Source organism: Oreochromis niloticus, linkage group LG3 (genome assembly GCF_001858045.2).
Source record: "Oreochromis niloticus isolate F11D_XX linkage group LG3, O_niloticus_UMD_NMBU, whole genome shotgun sequence".
NCBI classification, from domain to species: Eukaryota; Metazoa; Chordata; class Actinopteri; order Cichliformes; family Cichlidae; genus Oreochromis; species Oreochromis niloticus.
This window is the reverse complement of record NC_031967.2, coordinates 77343616-77364809: the sequence shown is the minus strand read 5'-3', so window position 1 is coordinate 77364809 and position 21194 is coordinate 77343616. Positions and strand designations below refer to the sequence as shown.

The following is a 21194-nucleotide window of genomic DNA, read 5'->3' as shown; positions in this document are numbered from 1 at the left end:
TGTTTGGGATTTTATTGACTCACAGTCAAGTGATGCGGCTGGAGGAGTCATGAGTCGTGGTTAGTTTTGCTTTTTAGTCCATTTCCAAATAAAAAGCTCTTCCTTTTGACTCAGAAGAGAAACTAAATACACAGAAGTTCTGACTCCTATCAGTAATTTATTGATGTATAGAAGAGAAAATCATAACTGTAGCTCATGAAAAAAAATGCATGTTTGCTCAGAAGGGAGTTCATCTCTCATCTGGCCGCATTCCTGAGTTTTTTGTAGTTCGGAGTGTTAAGAAATCAGCTACATCTCCCACACCACATTCTAAATCAGAACATCTTTAAACCATCTTTTTTGTCAATAACTTTTCCACTCTGATTAGTCGTCGTCCCTGATTCAGACTCTTACATTTACAAAATGAGTGAGATGCTTTGGACTTTAAAAGGCTTTTCCAACCTGCCTGAATGTACAGCTTCACCTTTTATACTTGGAAGTTTCACAGATGTTTTACTCAGTTAGACAGAATACTGTAACAAAGACGCTTATCATGTTGACTTCAGAAAATGGTGTACTGTGAGAACTTTAATTCGACACTTTTCAGAAAAAACGTCCTGCCCCCTTGAATCAAACTTTTAGAAGTTGAGAAAGAAAATAATAGATTACCCACAAACTGCACATGGACAAGAGTTACTACACTAACTGAAAAATCCACTGGAAAAGACACAAATGAGATGGTTTCACCTCCTGTTCACTCTTTCCCTCCGTACTCTCTTTGTGCGCAGGCTCACACAGCACACACAGCAGATATTTCCCACTCACCCTCCCCCCAGCTACACATCCAATTACTGTTAGTATGCAAATGACCCAGTGCCGGGTTGTCAGTAACAAGTAGTGATGGGAATTCCAGCTCTTTTTAGAGAACCAGCTCTTTCAACTCAGCTCACTAAAAAGAGCCAGCTCTTTTGGCTCCCAACCGGCTCTTCAGGTTGTTTTGTTGCTTTAATTAATTTATTATCAACAAAAAACAACGAAATTATGCACAAAAGGAATTACTAATGTAAAAGAAAAAGTGGTTTTATTTATATATGTTTTTATATAAATATATACGGTGGCCCCTAGAGACAAAGCAGAGAGTGAAAGAGAGCCAAGGACAACAACTAGAGACAACATCATCCCATATAGCAAAACTGGTATGGCCCAGACCTGGTTTGCCAGAGGTGGCCCACACATGGGCCAGCACAAGGCCAGTTGGAGACACACTGGTGGTCCTGTGCTGACCCATGTGTGGACTACCTCTGGCAAACCTGATCTGGGCCACCAAAGGGCCGTCATTCTTTGCAGTATGTGGGCCATGTGTAAGTTGTGTGCAGCCACAGGCCAGTTGCAGACACACTGCTGGCCCTGTGCTGGCCCAGAACAGTTTCAGCTCTGGCCCCAGATGTCAGCCTAATGTGTACCTTAATCAAGCCATATAATAACAATATGTGCCAGAACATGATAGTGCAAAAGTAACATGACAGAACTCTTTTCAGAGAGTAAATGGACTGATTCTTACATAGCATTTCTCTATTCTCTTGGATTTTTCAAAGTGCTCTATACAACATGCCACATTCACACTCTTGATATAAAGACCGGGGGAGCCAGGGATCGAACCACTACCCATCTGACTAGTAGGTGACCTGCTCTACCTCCTGAGCTACAGTCACCCAGCGGTCAACATGAGTAAACCCTCACTAGGTTTTGGATAAAGTGTACACTCACAAACCTGTCAAACCTGCATTTGTAACATTGGCTACCATAGCAGTATAGTATTGCAACATGGCATTTGGGTCTTCTAACTAAAATAGGAAAATAGGAACATAAATAGTGCCTCATTGCCAGACCTGGCCCACACCTGGTTCACATACACTCTGCCATGACACCAGTCAGCCAGCTTGATGCCGGATCCAGGGAAGAGCTGTTTTCTATGAGCCTGGGCCACATAAACCAAACCATAATCGGGCCAGATGTGGCCTGCTATCACATAAACAGTGCCATCTACACCAGGCCTGGCCCATATCTGGATGACATACCACTTACCATGCCAGAAGTCAGCCAGCAGTGCCAGCTTGACATCAGATCCGGGCCAGACCTGTCTGCTATGTGGGATCACATTAGAAAGGTATAGTAATCATCCACAATTATTTTCAGTTGTGGATGATAAAGGATTCAGGAAGTTTATTCATGCAGTGAATCCTATGTATGCAATTCCAAGCAGGAAAACACTGTCCCAAAAAATCATCCTATATATATATCAGCCTATATGACAGAGAATGTGCATCTTCTTTTTGTTTTGCATATTTTAATTTATATTTTATTGTGTTGGGGTTTGCAGTGTTTTGTGTTGTTTCACTTTTAATTATTTTAAAGAGCCGGCTCTTTTCTAAAAAAATTACAAAGAAAGAACAATATAGTATCCACATCTGCACCAAAGAGTAAAACAGTGAAATGTGGGTTATTAAACATTAGGTCTCTCTCTTCCAAGTCTCTGTTGGTACATGACTTAATAATTGATCAACAAATCCCTTGTACCAAGACAAAGCAAAAGCAACCTGAATGCTGTTCCAAGTGAGGTTGATTATCTTGTTAATAATTTTACATCTTCAGTACATATGTAATGCACGAGTTAGTTAGAAACAATAGTTTCAAATGACAAACATGTAAGACATTATGAATGTGCATATTGCATGGCAGCTTCAGGCAAACAGCTACAGGACTGATTAGGGCATTGATTTTAAGGGTTAAATAAAATTATGAGAGTTTGCATAATTTTGTGCCTAATGGAACATACTTGATGGCGAGCCATACTTTCTGTTCTGGTCAGTACTGGGGTACAGGAGTTCAGCCGGGCAGAACCCCCCTCCTGAACTCAGACAGCACCGATTATGCTGAATAAATCTCTGCTTACCTTTTTTTTGCAGCCACTTAGTGCTCTCTGGGTGCATAGAGTGGCAATCCCCACAGGCCTCTGGTTGTCACCTCAGACTCCTTGTCCCTTCGTCCAGTCGCCAATTGTTGAGTTGCGAATTTTGTAGTCAATATGATAACCTTATCCGACCAACGCTGTGGAGGTCCAGCTTTTCAGATCTAATTAAAATCAAATCACTCAAAAAGATCCTCTGGAAAAGTGAAGAATGTTTAGAACAGAGTTTATTAAACAGTATCATATGAACAGCAGAACAGTACATTTACAGCAGAAATAACACAAATAACAAAACAAACGAATGTGAAGCAACCTCGGGGTGTAGAGCCTTAAAATAGGAAAAAGCACACAAAAGACTAACAGGAACGAAGCAGCAGACCGGGGTATATCGACCCTTCTCTTATATAGTATCAGCGACCCCTCCTCCTGCCATCGGGTACTCTTTCATGCTTTGTTCTTTCTTTTCATCTTCGACTTCTGATACATACGACCCTACATAACTTCTCGCAAATCAGTCTTTCATCCATCATTTAGTTGGGTCCTTTTGTCAGTTTGATGGCCAAACTGAGTCTGAAAGTCTGCAAAATGGCAGTTGATTTGACAATCTTGTTGGGCGCGCAAGCCAGACGTAAACTGCTATCTATGCTGAGTAAGGGTTTTTTTCTTTGCCTTCCGATGTTTGAGGCGGGAAAAAGAATCCCAGGTACTTGCCCTGTGAAGGCCAGGTTTGTTTGCTGTAGAGGCATTGAAAGGACCGTACACGTTGTGAAGCGGTACAGCTAAATAGAGCTAAATTCTGAGAAGGGGTCCTATGCACATACTTTAGCAGTACCAAGCTGAATTAACGCTATGTTGGACTAGTCACCATTGGCCATAACACTATCAGATGTTATTTACTGACCCCAATTGTTACATTTTCAATCAGCATGTGTTCATACAACAAGTGACACAAACCTTTTCATTAATATAATGGTAGATATTTTTGACCTAAATATATGGGTCATGTGATTTGAACATGCAGGTTAAATGCTTAACACAATGACTTCACTATATAAGACACTTCATTGTACGTGTGCATAGTCTATATGATTATATATGATTACACAGATTTTATGTGACTAATTATGATTGCATGTGTATACAGGTATATATGTCATAATAAAATCCACAACAAAGTGAGCTGTCTTAGAAAAAATGATCCACAATGATTAATATCACAGTGTCACTGGCCAAGGAAGGAAGACCAGTGATGAAATCCAAGGCTATATGGGACCGAGGCCGCCCGGGAGTCAGTAGCAGTCAGAAGACTCCTGCGGGCGGAGAAGTAACAGATTGATTCTAGGCATATACTTGACAGGCTGACATATATTCATGTACATCTTTAATGAGCTTAGGCCGCCAGAATAATCAATGAAGCAAAGAAAGATTGCATTCTTTACCAGGATGGCAGGTGAATTTGGCCGTATGTCCCCAACTTGGGACTGAACTGGAGAAGGTACAAACAAATGGTTGGGGTTAGGTTTGTCTTGCTGCGCATAATAGTGGTTTTCTCCACCATGGTGTAATAGCTATACGTCTGAGTAGGTGGGACAAAGCATTGGATTTCATCTTCTGAGAGCTGGGTCTATAAGTGATTAAAAAGTTTAACCATGCAAAGAAGAGGGCCCAACTGGCTTGTCTTGAGTTCATCTGTTTGGCCATATTCTTGTTGTCAGTCCAAACAATAAACGGGTGTTTCGCTCCCTCCATCCAGTTCTTCTAAGGCCATCTTGAATACCAGCAGCTCCTGGTCTCCCATGTCGTAAATGCCCTCTGCTGGAGAAAAATGCTGAGAGATAAAAGATGGCTCCAACTCCAGAATTGGAGGAGTCCATTTCCACAATTAATTGCTGGAAGGAGCAATTAAGGAGGAACACTGTGGCATACATGTCTTTGAGCGTGGAGAAAGTATTTCCACTTCATTGCTCCACAGGTAGACTACTTTGGAAAAGGTTAGCTTGCTAAATGGCAAGTCGATTTTAGCAAAGTTTAGAATAAACTGCCAGTAAAAGTCAACAAACCAATAGAAGCGTTGAAACTGCTTCTGAGTAGTTGGTATAGGCCAATCAATTACCACCTGGATTTTGTCTGGGTCAGTTGTGATCTGCCTCTTCTCCATGATGTAGCTGAAGAAGGAAAGAGAAACTCCTATTCTCCCCTTTAACATCTTACACTCCAACAGCTGTTGGAACAACACACAGACGTGAGATATGTGTTTCAAAAGAGATTAAATCAGAATCACTGACTCACTGAGAGAAAAAAAAAACATCATTACAATAAAAAGCTATAAAAAGGTACAGTTTCCCCCCTATGGTTAATCTATGGTTAATAAGAAATTCTTAACCACAGATTTTTTCTGCAGAAGTAAATGTAAGAATGTTGGGAGTGGTCTTGTTGTCATGTGGCTGGAGGTCTAATCCACTCGAAATCTGCTGGTTCACATTGAATACCCTTAGTTCAGCTCCAGAGAACACTCCCTGAAACAATACTGCCTTTTCTTTCAGTATGTTGGTGTATAAAATAAAAATAGTTATATTTATTATTATTATTATTATTATTATTAATAATAATAATAATAATAATATATTTTATTTGAAAGCGCCTTTCAAGAACACTGTACATGGTAGAATAATAAAAGCAACATAAAAGCAAGCAGTTTACACAATCATAAAAGCATAAGACATAAAACAAATTTAACATAGCAGAGTGGAGAGGTTATGTGGGATAAGCTATTTTGAACAAGTGAGTTTTGAGTTGGGACTTAAAGAGAGAGAAGGAAGTGATATTTCTTAGATCAGGAGGTAGGGAATTCCAGAGTCGTGGAGCAGAGCAGCTGAAAGCCCTGCTCCCCATGGTGGCAAGACGGGGGGAGGGGACAGAGAGAGAAAGGGAGGAAGAAGATCTAAGACATTTCAGTATATAAATTTTTCAATATTATTTAAGAATGTCATAGAGACATTTAAGTCTCTCTTTATCTCTTGCTCACAGTGTGTTTCTGCATGTGTGTGTGTGTCCTAACCACACCTCACTTTGCAGAGGCGGGATCTCCTCTCTACTCAAAAGTTCTACTAATTCTGTTCAGCGCTTCCTAAATCCACAAAATTCACATTTTGGGATGACAGGATGAGTTAAACCAGCAACTCATGTCAGTAAAATATACAACTAATCCTTTCATTAATCTTTGTGTTGGGGTGCTTACTCACACACACACAAACACACACACACATAAAGAAGAACATACATTTAATAACAGGTTTATTGACAGAGATTCTTAGGGAGACGATCAGACCCAGAGAAATACAACCTCCACTTATCCAGGCCCGAACACACCAGACACACATGCCTCTACATTCAATACACACTCCCACACATGGACATGGAGCAAGCATAGACTTTCGGTTTCTGAGATGAGAAAGGAATGCACACTCAAAAGTAAATTTCACGTACAGCATTCATATTGTACGTGTGATACGTGCGACCTGTGACCATTGTGGATGGCTGCACGTCGAGGCTGGGATCAGAGCATCTACCATATTTGGGCAAAGGCAGCTTTCCCATTATGACGAACCTTTAAGGATTATCAGATGTGCAGCTGTCCCATAAAAAACAAGCAGGACAAAGCCCTTAGTTCAGCATGCGACATTGGCCTATGCACACGTGTATCAGACAGGTCAAACTGACTGAGAACAAGTGAGATAGGAGACCAACACATTGATTTCTCTCCATATTAGAATGGATGATCATATGCGGGACTACCACCCGAAAAAGAACTACAAATCCCAGGAAATGAGTTTGTGAATGTTGTTGTGTCTGAGTCGTCACGAGCTCATACCTAAATAAGATTGGATATTCAGGTGTTCAGTGTCTAGTTATTTATTTGTTTACTTCATAATAAAGGTGAAAGGAAATCATCCCAACAATTGAGTTTTATAGAAAAGCATTCACATGGCACTGTCAACTGCGGCTCATGCAACAATTGTTTTATTTAAAATCTTTGTGTTTTACTCATCATTTGCTTAATGATTTATTTACTTAATCTTATTTTTATTGATGGAATGGGTTGTTGATTTACTGTTTAATTCTGTTTCTGCCTTGTTTTCTGCATATTTAAAAAGAGCAGCAAAGCTTCTGTTCATTCCTCTGAGGCTCACATGATTTTCTTCATGTCATTAAAATGTTCAGAGTCATAGAATAAATGCTAGAACTGTTGCACCTGATAGGTAGCAAGTTTCACTGAATCCCACACTGTTTAAATAAAACTGTTTAGCACAAAGGCCTCTGAAGAATCCTACCCAGAAATACAAGGAAGGAAGGAAATACCAGAGTAATGAGTAGGTTACTGAGGCAGTTAAACTGAGAAGCATCAGTTCACCACTGGCTCTTGAAATATTTAGAAATAATAATAATGGAATAAATGCTCACACTGTAAGACAGTAGTTTAGATATTTTGTTGCAAATGTGTATATTTCTAATCAGAGAAGAGAGAAGAGCTTTGCTGTTTAACAGCCATATTGACTTTATCTGTCAAGCAAATTTCGGAAATATTGATTTTTCCGTCTTTGAGCATTTTTAAAATAGTTTAAAAAAACATCCATCCACACATTCATTGATCCATTTTCCTGTACAGAGCTGTTAATGTGTCATTAAAGAGGTTTAGACTGGTGAAATTATTCAAGAATGACCAGGTAACAAGTAAAGTGAAAATTTATCAGAATACTGTTCTTTTTTAAAATGGATTGTTATTTTTATGTGTTTATTTTAAAGAGGGGAGGAAATGGAAACAAAACCTGAGCTTGAAAAAGTCAACTAACAGTAACCACCAAAGTCATTATCAAAACCATTACTCTGATTTTGTATTTTAAATTTTGTAAATATAGCGGCTCGTAGAAGCTTCTGTTTATAAAGAGTAGAGCTGGAGCTGAGAGGGAGGATGACCACCGCTGGGACTGCATCACTCTGCTGCTGCTGGACTCTGCTCTGCATGTGTCTCCACATGGTTTGTGCTGCTGAAGGTGAGCTCAGAATTTACTTACACACACGGAGTAAATACATGGTCTTTTTTTTCTGTGGGCTGGTCAAAAGCACTATTTTGACTTACCCGCCATCATATGTACTGGTTTGTGTGCTGCAAGACAAAATTAATATTTTCCTCTTTTAAAGGGAGAAAAAGGTCTTCTTTCGGTGCTAGTGGGTTCGGAGATGGCGACCATTCACACGGCAGATTTTCTTTTGCTTCATTTATATTATTTTTACACGTTATAATACCTCATTAACTTGTGATTAATTATCGTTAAAAAGTGGCTTGGTTAGGTTTGAAAAAATGATCTTGCAAAGACCATCTGCCATCATGGAGTATTTGTAGCACAGACGCCAGGAAACACGAGCACACATGTGCACAGCGGGATCGCACTAGTGATGGTAAATTTGATTCTTTTTACTGAATCAAGTTTCAATGAGTCACTCACCAAAATAAACCAGGTTTTTTGAGTCATTTGAGTCACTAAGTCAGTTGACCAGAGAATGCAAAAAATGTACATTTTCACTCAAACTTAATTTGTTTCTCTTTTCATGTATATCCTACTGCTAAGATGAGTGATTGTAAAAGAAAAACAACTATTTTTTATGGAGCAAAAAAGAGAAAAAAAATTCTAAAGGGAACATCTATTTATTTTTAATTTTATTTTATTTGTATTTTCCTCAAATGTGTCAAATATATATTTTTATATATATTTAAATGTCCACTGAGCTGTGAGCCAGGGGCGGTAATGCGCCTTAACATTGGTTGCCAACCAAGAAGAAGAAGCTGTGAGCCAGGAGGGAGGGGGTGAGTGAGTGGGTGATTAGTTTATGCTACGATTCAGCACAGGAAAGGAGGGGGTGAATAGCTCAGATGCAATGCTCCCTCTAAGCTGTGCGCGTGCGCAACTGCGCACTGCTGGCACGGTCTCTGCGCAGAAAAAATCTGCGTTGCGCACACAAAAAAAATTCTAACCTGAATTGAAATTAAAGTAAATATTTTAACAATTCTGTTTTGCAGTGTTAGTCAGTAAGTGACTGGCTGCTCCCGTATGGGATTAGAATGATGCCACCTTATCCCATAGTCCAGCCAATCACGTGATTCACATTCGTATATACGCAGCTAATCCACATCGTTGACAGGCTATGACAGCGTCTTTATGTGCCGACACCGGTGTTTTAGTGGAGTGAAGCCACGTTAATGACAACGTGTACAACCATTGGAGATGTGAGCAATTGTGTTGATAGGCCACGTAAAACCAGAGTTGTGATAAGAAAAAAATGCAATGTTTGGTTTTCTTCTTGAATACTATCGTTGTTTATATTTTCCGCAGGAAGAAACGGTAAAAACGGCGTTTTATAAGGAAAACGCTCGAAAGCCTGTGAGCAAAGACGAAACCAAAACACCCCCCACCCTTTCCTATTGGTCGAAAAATGTACCATGTCGACCAATCAAAACATGGTTTTAGACGTTAAGAAAAGGGAGGAAGTTTTTAGGAGTGACGGCGGTGTTTTGAGATGTGAGAGATTTGCAACGTTAAGCGCAAATCTTGTGTAGTTAGTGTGTAGTTAGTGTGTAGTGTAGTCAATAGTTTTGTTGTGTGTGTCAGAACAATGAGGCAACTGCTGAATGTTACAGGCAGTGGCGGTCGTAGCCTGTTTGGCGCCCTGGGTGAACACTCCCTCTGGCACACACATAAAACTTTATATGTGTGTGTGTGTGTATAAATGTGTGTATAAATATTAAGGATTGTACATTAACATAAAACTGTTGTCGGAACCATACTGAATTTCAACAGAGAAACACACACACACATATGAAGAGAGAGAGAGTATGCATAGTATGCAAACAGCTACCAAACAGCCATCATAATTCGTCATACAATGAGAACAGGACAAATCAACAACTGACAATAATTAATATTAAAATCTGTAACATAATGTATTGTTTGGAGTTTAGTCTGTTACTGTTACTATTTTTACCATTTCTTCTTGGAGCAACTGTAACCCACATTATTTCCTTAGGGATTAATAAAGTATTCTGATTCTGATTGTTTCAGGATGACCTGCCATTATCCAATGACACATCTACTTACCTGTATCTTTTGCTCGTTTCTCCTCCTCTTCTTTTCTCTTTTTTCTAAACTGAGCACCTGATGGCTTTGACCTTTTCTTGTCCATCTTGGTTTTAATTTTGCACTCCAGTATGAACACCCATCCCCCAACCCGAGAATCACCACAACATAACCTAACAGACCTACACCTTAGTTTACAGATTCGCTTTGTCTAGGGTTTATTTCTGGGATTTCGCACAACCCAGGATTCAAATCATGAATACATAATGGGCTTGGATTTACATCATTATGAATGAAATGTGCTCTCTTTGGAAGCAGCCGGCCCCCTCCCCTTTCGACGGGTTGTGTGTGAGACTTTAAATCATCAAAGTATAAAATATAAATTTTAAATTGTTATTGATCCCTTTACCCCGAGTCCTAAAGTGTATATTTATTTTCTTACTCTACTATATTTATTGTTTGTTTACTTGCACTGCTGTAACTGGAGCCTCGTCGTCTCGTCTCTCTATATACTGGACTGTATGTAACGGAGATGACAATAAAGTTTACTTTGACTTCAGCAGCGAGCAGGCGCACCGAGGGCTCTCGCGCTCAGTTTTCGCGTATAGAATTTCGAAAAAACATCGGTGCAAATTTTAAGTCTGTATCATAATTTCTGGTGTTTTCGTGTTTGTTGGTTTGTTTTTATTTTGTTTTATTTTGCGGGTTGGTTATTAGATGCCGCTCCAGCGAGCCAGAGAATCCCCCCGCCGCCCGCCCTCTCCTCCCTGTGCCGCAAGCAGCAGGCGCACCTCGCAAACGGAGGGCGCCCTTACTCCCAGCAAATGGGCGATAGAAAACCGATCGGTGCCTATGCCATTCCCAATATGCGCTGGCTGACGTCGGGGCAGCATGAGTACGAGCATTTTTTTTTTCTCCGATGCCCGTGATGCCGCCCCCCACCACGATGCCGCCCCGGGCAACCGCCCGTGTCGCCCGTATCAAAAACCGCTACTGGACAGGTGTTACAGGAGTGATACATCTCCTGTTGTCAGGCCTGCAGGTATCAGGCTGTTGTTCTTCTTTATCTCATAGTGGACAGAAATTATTTTTTGGAGTGGCACAAATAATTTTTGTTGCATCAGAGTTGATGCAGAACACCTGATTGTTCTGTAAACAGTTTGAAATGTTTATTTAAAAAAATGTCTTGGCTGCATTTTTAGGTAAACAGCTGCAAAAAACTTTGTTGTTTGCAAAACTCAGTTACTTTTTTGAAGAAGTAACTATATAATTAATTGCCCAGCATTGGTCATTATATACTGTATTTTGCAGACAGAGTTACAGGACTCTCTCCAAGACCACAGACTCATAATTAGGGATGGGTACCGGATGGCACCGGTTCTGACATAAACGGTAGTAACCAGACCGAAAAGCAGCGCACATTTCGGTGCTTTATTTCGGTGCTTTTTTTTTTTCCTGAGCCAATTCTAGCCAATCATTTTACGTTTCCGAGGATAGTAGGCAGGGCCAGGTACGTACGTTCTTTTAGAGCAGAGCTACAGATTAAAAACGCCCAAGGCGAAGCGATCAAAAGTCTGGCTGTACTTCACAGCAAAAGATGCAAACTCAGCAGCCTGTAACAAGTGCTTTAAGCTGATACTGTGATACTGTCAAAGGAGGTAACACCTCGAATCTGATGAAGCACCTGGCGACGCATAGCATTTTTTTTTTAAAGCCGAGAAATGCGCCGTGTTTGATAGCTTGCTGCGAGACCTCACACCGTGCACATCTACTGCAGGTGTGGTGCCTGTTATCGGACCGGAGTTAGCAACATCCCCCAAAAACCCGAAGAGTAGAGTCCTGGCCCCTAGCCCTGTCAGCGTAGCAGAAATGATGACGGATGATGGCAGCAGCAGCCGTTCTCCTCTGCGTGAGTAGCTTCATGTTATTCGTGTGTAATTAATGTTGAGTACGCTAACCACGTTATTACATTAATGCATGTAAGGTGAACTAGCAAACACCGTCGTAGTTACATGCGGCTGTCTTCTTGTTTGATGGCAGATACTCCCTTCACCCTGGCCAAAAAGGCTAAAATGACCAAAGAAAAAGTGGAAAACAGTTAAACATGAGAGGTTTTTGGACAAAGTTTGTGTTTTTTCCATTGTTTAAGCACCGGTTTGAGCACCGTTTAAGCACCGGCACCATTTCAAAATCGGATAAAACCTAAACAATACCCATCCCTACTCATAATACAAGTCAGAACTTTATAAAAAAAAAAAAGAAAGAAAGAAAAAAGAAAGAAAGTTGTGTTTTCAAAAGTTCAAGTTATTTTTACTTCCAATAGTGTTAACATACTACACAGGTCATGAACAAGATTTTTTTTTAAATGTTCATTGTAAGTGGGCTAAAGCCATTAATTAAAAGTAGTCTAACATAAATGTAAATGCTGTGATTTGATTATTTTAATAAACCATGTAACTTGGATGGATTCGATGCTGGCGTGACCACAGTGCACACGTCTGCTGTTGCTCACAGTGGTCCAAGGGACCGCTCAGGGTGTTTGTGCATTCACTCAAACACATGAAAAATTAGAGGGAACATTGCTCAGATGTGTTGTTAGCATGTTAGCAGAGCGATGCTACTGTGAACCGAGGAGCTGTTGTCTTGATGTGAGCTTCTACTCAGGGTTTTTTTTCTTCCAGTTCATAGCAAAAATGTTTTTGTTAAGAAACTGGCTGTTGTTTTTTCCCCACAATTTTAATTTTAAGCTAGATATATTTCTACTAATGAAATTAGTTTGCTAACAGCAACAGGGATGAGTCAGTGAGTCAGTTGGGCTTGTGAATTATGATTCACGAGTCAATAAAGTGATTCTCGAGTACTGAACGATTCGTTCATGATTCGAACATCACTAGGTCGCACAACTTGAAGAACTTGCTACCAGCCAATTGAGGAAGACCGTGAAAGGAAAAACATTAAGATTATTTAAAATTTTCTATATTATAAATGTATTCTGCCCTCCCTGTATGTTGATGTTGTTACCTGGTTTTAGCTGATTGATAACAGTTCTTCAAAAGGAGAGGCAAAAGCTTTCAGTTCTCATTGCAGGGTTTATTTGTCTCCCTAATGAAGGCACTGTAAAACTACAAACATAAGAAAAGCATAATAAAACATACATTTGGAACATAATATATTTGTCATATTACAAGGTACGGACTGAAGCTTTAGTAACTCATATTACAGCTGGTATAACCAAGAGAAATAAATGAAAGAATATCTAGTGCAAATCCTGCTACCTTAAGCTAACATATAACATATAACGTAATTTCCCATTGACATGGTAACATAATTAGCATCACCAGCGGAACTACATGCGGGCTTCAAATATGAGAGTCTACCATTTCACATAATTTATTTAATATGAACTCAGAATATAATCATACTTACAAGCATATTTTCTCATGCTTGTGTATAACCAACTTTGGAACTTATAATTTGTGCGCTGCTCTCAGTTTAGTCAGACTCCATTAACTACTACTATGTTTAATACAGAAACTTGAGTACACGAACCTGCTTCACACATGTTAGACTGTGATTCATTTGCAAAACATAGACAAAACAGATTTTGTTCTAATTTTCTGTAGCAGACATGCAGTGATATCATTAAAGGAAGTTCTTTTTGCCACACTAATCATGTAATGAAGATATGACTGAGTTTGAATGGTTTCAAAATTCAGTTACAGGATCACTAGTTTTTTATCAGTGTATTTGGTTAATTTTAGGCTTTTATTGTAGATCATTTTAAGAAAATCTAGGATTAAATACTTTTCTTTCTTTAAATTGAAAGAGCTACAAACAAAGCTGGATTTTATTTTCTTCGTTTCGCATTTTCAGTCGTGTAGTACTGTAAAATTTCAACCAGGCTGGTATCACGGCAAAGTGTGTAATAGACCCGCTGGTCTATTAGAGAACATTGCATGAATATCATGCTTTGCTTCTTCTAGGTGTGAAATGGATAAGCATGTGTAAGTTGCACTGCCAGCAGGTGGTGCTAATCTATTCAAAGCCAACAAAACACTACCGATGGAGGAAGGTATGAAGTACATTCCAGACTCCTTCATAACGGGTTGGAAATTTCAGCACTGAGTGCCTAGTGTACCATGTCTGCTTTTTCACAGTCTCTTTTTGTAGCTCATCATGACGGTCAGTTCTATGCAAATGAGACATTTAATGTTGAACTTTATAACTAACTGCTGCATATCGGCTCTTCTCTTTCAGTCAAAATAACCATCAGAGTGGGACAGACTGTCATTCTGCCGTGTCAAACTCCTATCAACAAAAGCAATCCCATGATAGTTTTAGAGTGGAGCAGACCTGAGCTCGGGACAGAATATGTCCTCTTTTACCGAGACAAGAACTTTGATTTCGACAACCAGCATCCATCTTTTAAGAACCGGGTGGATCTACAAGACAGACAGATGAAGGATGGGGATGTCTCTCTGATCCTGAAGGATGTGATGATTAACGACACTGGAACATACGAGTGTCGTGTCATCCGGGGAAGAACAAATCGCAGGAAGAGATCTAATTTGGATGGTGACCCCATCAGCATCATCTACCTGATTGTCAATCCTCCAGGTGAGTGAGTAGAGTTGAGTGTGTGTGTGATCAGAGTGCAGTAGATAATGTCTGACAGCAGTTTGAAGAGGAAATTGATTCTGTTCTGTTCTTCACTCATCACCTACCTGACAGCTGACACCTCACACCTGTTTCTCACCTGCAGGTCAGCCGAGAGGATCTGTTAGACTGAGAATCTCCCTGATAGCTTCTTCTGTGCTTGTTGCTGCTGTTGTTGGTTTTCTGATCTACAGAAAACACGAACAGAGTCAGGATTCAGAGCGTCCACCTACTGAACTGCAGACTTTCTCAAATGTCTCAGAGCTTTTTTCAGATGAAGTCTCCTGCCGCTGAGCAGAGACAGCTAGATGGCCTGATTACAACTGGCATTCAGCAACACTCAACAGATATCACTGATTTCACTTTGACACTTGAGCAATGAATTCATCAGCCTCAGGAAACAACTGGACTGCACCCAGTGAGGAACCAGAAGTCCACCTCAATTATGTTGTTGTTTGTTTGTTTGTTTGTTTTGTGTGTTTGTGTATATGTGTGTGTGTGTGTCGGGGGGGGGTTATTTTTTGAGGGGGGTGGTATTTGGGATGAAATTAAACATTTCTTAGACAGAAAATAATGAAAACATCAGTTAAATAGAACATGGAACAGTCGTCCAACAATCAAGTTTTTTGTCTGCACACATGTGCAGAGAGTGTGTGAATGCTCTTTGCAGATGTATTTCTCCCATTGTGCACAGGTCATGCTAGTCTTAGAATCATTCTTGGTGGATCAAACCTGGCACCTGGCACATTTCCTGCACATGGTTTTTACCATTGGAGAAGATGGGCTGTTTGTTTTTGTCTGTATGTCCTTCACAGCTGCAGCAGCTGCTCTCGGAAGGCACCGTTGTCTCTCAATATGAGCTCGGGCTTGTTCTTTCTCATTGTTCCCAACATGGTAAACTTCCTTTTGAGCAATTCCCCACCCAAAAACTGATCACATGTGATATTATCAGTGTTGGGTAAGTTACTTTAAATTAGTAACTTAGTTACATTACTAGTAACTTCTCTAAAAAAGTAACTCAGTTACTTCAAGTTACTCGTTACTTTCAAAGTAACTAGTTACTAGGGAAAGTAACTTTGGTTTTACTCAGAATTCTCTTGTTAATGTGTTGCTTCCGTAACTGGATACCCAGCAAGACTGCCAGTCTTCTAGCTTGCTTACTTGCCACAAGTGCACTGTGCCACCTACCAATAGAAAGGAAAAAATAATGTGCACATTTCCACGAGAGAAATTCCACGCCTGGACCGTCGTTGACCGCCGCCATGATTCTAGCCTGCTTTTTACATCCAACACAAAAACTGCAGTCGTGGTGCTTTTGATTGTACTCAGAACTTGGAAATTCTGCCTTCTGAATAGGAAGATGTAGGTAACACCAGACTGCAGATGAGCTGCATACAGAGCTGGACTGGGACAAAAAAATCGTCCCGGGCATTTTGACTAGAGACCCCATTATAGTCAAAATGCCCACCATTATAGGAAAAATCATAAAGCCTTTGAATGAAAATAAACACTGTTGTGACAGTGATGTACACTGTTCTGATGGTATATATGGATCAATCTATCAATCGTTTGTTGTAAGACTCAGATAATTATTTTTTTAAAAGCGAGACATTTTAAATGAGAATAATAAAGAAAAGTTTTTCTTTGTGCCCCACCTTTCCCTGTTAATGCCCTACCTGGCCCCCTGGCAAAACTTTGCTAGATCCGCCCCTGCACAGTTACCAGCTGTCAGCTACGTAGAAAAGGATCCTGGTGTTATTTGTCTCTCAGAAACAGTTCATAACTTCCCTTCAACTCATTCATGTCACCTAAAAGGTAAACCTGTTTCTCCATCACCTGTTCAGCTCTGATGATTCAGTAAGGACATCTCCTGGTTTCATCTGCATGTTTCCCTCTCACCAGATAACCAAACCGATATCATGACCAGCAGCTTTACAGCTGTGGCTCCAGCAAACATCAGCTGATACTAGAAATTAATATTAAATAAATTCTAACAACAGCTGATCAAGCTTAAACGTGCTGCTGTTGTTTAACGCGACATCCGCTGGTTTCCTCTTTCTGGCGCAAAGTGGGCGATAAATAAACAAGAGAGAAAAGCCGATCAGCTGATCATTGATCAGTTTCGTGATTGAAGTAGAAACAGGAGAGGAGAGAATGAGAGAAGAAGAGGCAGCTGTGCAGCTTCAGCTTTGTGTCTTTTTCATTGTAGCTGAAGTCCGGGACAAACTGTGTTCCTTTTCACCTCAGTACGAAACGCGTAATATTTTCTCTGAATACCAGACGATTCTGTTTTTTACGGGACGGTTGGCAACTCTAATAATTAACCGTATGAACAAAATAAAGTTCAACATCAGTAACATAGCACCCACACAGCTGTATAGAAACTCCGTCATGCTAGCTAGCACGCAGTACGAAAATGTCAGCATACCGAAAATAAACTCCACCTAAACTTGGTTTATATCTGACCCAGATAGACTGCAGGTCATAACTTCTTACCTGAAGTTCAGTTCACCTGACACGCGGACCGGCGGCCGCTTCGGGTCTCTCCTCTTGCCTCCCTTTTCCTTCATCCACCTGCTGGCTTCCACCACTTGCTAATGTTATTGAATCTGTGGAAGCTCCGCGATATCCACCACACGAAGTAACGAGTAACGAGCCTATCTAAATCCCAGTAACGAGTAACGCGTTCCTGGTTTTGGCATAATAACTAGTTACCGTGCTCGTTACCACAATAATAACGTAGTTACTGTAACGCGTTACTTAATAACGCGCTAGTCCCAACACTGGATATTATTCCTACTCTACCTATTATGTCCTACTTTTATATTTTAAAGCGATTTAAAGAAACGGGAAGCAAAACCCCAAATTCTTATGTTTGTTTTCACTGGGTATCAGAGTGGGTACCAGAGCAGTAATGTTTAATTTTCAGTGTCACATGCAGCTGCCTTCCACTAGAGGGTGCTTTAATGTAAACAGACGGGGCTCTGAGGCATTTCCTCTCAGGTTTCACTTTTTTGGGCTCATTCTATATCGATCCATGCTTTACAGCATCCCAGGAACAGAACACAATATTTTTCTAAATATATCTATGAGTTATGCTGAATAGAAGCTTTTCATAAAGTTACAGTTGGATATTACATACTATACACATACAGCTACTGCAGACTGTTAAAACATCCTTTGTATAAAATAGATCAAATGCAGCAGCAAAATTAGTGCTGTAGATAAAGCACTGCTGAGTTTAAAATGATACTGTGACAAAAGGGATTTTTTTCCTTTCTTCATTTTTCTTCATTGTTCCCTTCACGCCTTTCTTTTTTTTTTTTCATTTTCTTGTTTTTTTGTGTGAGAGAATCAAAAGAATCAGAAGTGATGTCGACATGATGACCACTGAGATTTTATCAGTTGGTTAATGTTATCAGTGAAAAACAAAAAAAACAAAATACAAAAAAAACAAAAAACAAATGTTGAGTTTATCAAAATAAAAGTACAGTTTCATTCCAAATGTCAATGCTGATGCTAAAGTTAAGACAGCAAAAAGTAAGTGGAAGAGAACTCTCATTAAAAGGTGAAGGATGTTTGCTTGTAACAGAATCATACTTTTAAAAAAGTTAAAAAAAAAGTACCTGTTTAATATTTGTAGATTTTATCATGTGTGAAACCCCAACAGGTTCACTTTCACCTGACTCTTTTTCACCAGAAACAGGAAACTCAAGAACAAGGGAGGTGTTTGCTTTTATTAACCACAGACTAAAAGAAGACGGTCCTGCTCGCGAACAACAACGCCCACCGCTACCTGTCATCCACAAACACAGACCAGCTGTGGTGTTATCTTTTATAGTCTGAAATGATCAAAATAACTAATCCATGCGGGTGAGAGATGGTCTGTACTAATGATTACAACTAGACTGTTTCTGTTTTTGAAGAATTAATTTTCAACTTTATGGTCTGTGATATGAAAAAAAAAAGAAGTGCTTTATATGCTGTTCTGAACAAACCGAACATAATGTTAACTAAAACTTTTAATAGTAAATATCTGAATTGGATTATTCATATTTACACTAAGCGGTGGACAAAATCCTCGACTGCTCCTGTGAGTAACAGGGAAAGAATGAACCTTTAATTAGAGTCCAATTCTGCATTTACAATTTATTGAATAAGAGAAACCATAAATGTTAGCAGTACAAAAGTACAAAGTAATGAAACAAGTGCACACTCATTTGGCAAATGTAAAAAAGAAGCATTTTTTTGGATTACTTCAGCTTTATATTAAAGCAGTGATTTCATGCATTGTTCAGTCACAGCGACCTGATAACAGCTGTCTGACTGATGGAACAGGAACTGTCAGCCATGTCTGTCAGCCCTTAGCCGGTCTCTGCTCAGCATGGGTTTGTGGTGCTGCTGTCATTAAGATGAGAAGATTATTTACCCTCAGGTGAAGCAATCATAATTTTTTTTGTAATGGAGTTAAAAAGAAATATGCTTGATAGGTAATTGGGGAGTGTTCGCATCAGAATGTGCCTCTGCTTCTGTATGAAGACACCATGAGGAGAGTGGAGATGAAGTACAGGCAGAACATCACCGGGTAAAAAAGCTGCAGGAATGCAACCCGGAGAGAGGTGGAGATAAGGGGAGGAGCTGAGGAGGTGGGCAGGATTATAGAGGTGGTGGGCGTGGCTGTAGCTTGACCTGCAGAGAGAATCCCAACTGCTCAGGTGAACATGTGGATTGAAATAAAAATATAAGAGGCGAAATCAGAGAGAAGCTTCTCACCTGTGACAGTGATCCAGCTGGATGGAGACTCTCCATGACCGCTGATGTCACACTTGTAGAGGCCTTCATCAGACCTGGAAACATGCTGGATGGTCATGTGACCTGTAGGCTGCTTCCTGATGAGGGAGCCATCTTTATAGAAAGCAGCTGGGAGGTTGGAGGGAGTGGTCTTTGTTTTACAGAGCAGAGTGACGTCATCTCCCTCCATCACAGGGAGGACAGGACTCTGCAGGATCACTGATCCACCTCAACACAGAGACAAACTACAGCATTTCATCCATTTACACACAGCTTCATCAACACTAACTCCACACACTCAGCTTACCAGTGACTGTCAGGTTAACCATGTTACTGATGGGACCCTCTCTGGACTCACACCAGTAAACTCCACTGTCCCATGTGGTGGTGTAACTGATGTTACAGGAAGAATTAGTCAATATTCCCCACCCAGATCCGCACTCTGTCATTTGTTTTTTGCTTGTGTTTCTCCTCAGAGTCCATCCAGCAGAGCTGTCGTCCTCCACACAGCTCAGCAACATAGGGTCTCCTTTAAAGAATTGAGAGCTGCTGGGACTCAAAGTCAGACGAGCTGTGAAGGGAATGTATATTTAGGATTTAGAGTCCCCTGTAAGAGCTATGTGGAAAAACTGCCAGGGGAACTAAAGGTAAAATTTTGATTTTTGCATAGGGGAGAAACAGTGAACTTGACTACAAGCCCACCGAGTTCAGCCAGCGATTGGAAAATGCATGTTGGTGTAAACTACAGACTCATATTTCCATCCTAGAAACTAATAACTAGCCAAAACCCTGATCTGGTCTTCTGGTCTAAGTCCTGTCAGTTTGTCGTCATCACTAAGCTGACAGTCCTTCAGCATCTACAAGGTTAAAATAATGTAATAATTATATAATTTTGCATGAAGGCATGGATACAGAACCAGAGGCCTTACAGTTCATTTCAGGCTCAAACTGTGACAGAAGAAGGTTACTGACCTTGGTTTGTTGTGCAGCTCAGCAGTGAGATCACAACTAAAGAAAAATGACACTCAGGTCAGCACAAAGTTTGACATTTAACAAAACAGCAGAGAAAACTATTAAAAAACAGAATTTGGCAGGCATCATTGGCTTGCCTGAATCACACACTGATAAGAAAGAGAAAGATGGAAACAGTTTTCTCTTTTATTTCTTCCACTGGGGCGTGTTTGCTGGGCTGAGTATTTCTAATTTTTTTTTTGCAACTTTCTTCTTCTACTCCACTTTAATCTATATTAAAATATGGTACTGCTATTATTTTAATCTCCAAGTATAACACCAAATTGATACATACATGAATGAATGAACTATTCACCAGAATACTGAGTCCAAAGTTTTTATTCACCAGTTTCTTAAAAAAAAAAGTCCTTAAAGATCTTGTGCATCCCTGTTTCATGTCACGTCTCTGTATGAGAGCTACAAGTGAATCTAGAAATAATTTTTTCTGCCCTGCATGCATTTCTAATCAAATATCCAGATTTCCTGTCGACCGTCTTCCTTCTTCTATAGGGTTAGAAGAGTGTCTCCCCCTCTAAAAAACCTAGACTGGATGTTTGTGGCATAGAAAGAACTAAGAAGAAACTAAAAGAAATAGAGGCTCTTTAGCTATTTTAGATATGTAATCATTTTACTTACAGAGCAGCCACAGCACAGACGTT

The 21194-nt window shown here is 40.0% G+C and overlaps 1 protein-coding gene across 1 annotated transcript; it reads left to right on the top strand.

Moving 5' to 3' along the window:
* The first annotated feature begins 7868 nt into the window (after window positions 1-7868).
* On the top strand, window positions 7869-15193 carry LOC102075832 (coxsackievirus and adenovirus receptor homolog). The gene is made up of 3 exons (XM_005462144.3): window positions 7869-7998; window positions 14335-14694; window positions 14840-15193. The coding sequence occupies exons 1-3, from the start codon at window positions 7917-7919 to the stop codon at window positions 15025-15027; spliced, it is 630 nt and encodes a 209-aa protein (XP_005462201.1). The 5' UTR covers window positions 7869-7916; the 3' UTR covers window positions 15028-15193.
* Window positions 15194-21194: the final 6001 nt, after the last annotated feature.

Bases quoted from the DNA above. Each gene is read 5' to 3' on its own strand.
- LOC102075832 (XM_005462144.3), top strand. From the start codon at position 7,917: ATGACCACCGCTGGGACTGCATCACTCTGCTGCTGCTGGACTCTGCTC. The intron at 7,999-14,334 runs GTGAGCTCAGAA...CTTCTCTTTCAG, and splicing joins CATGGTTTGTGCTGCTGAAG to TCAAAATAACCATCAGAGTG. The intron at 14,695-14,839 runs GTGAGTGAGTAG...TCTCACCTGCAG, and splicing joins CCTGATTGTCAATCCTCCAG to GTCAGCCGAGAGGATCTGTT.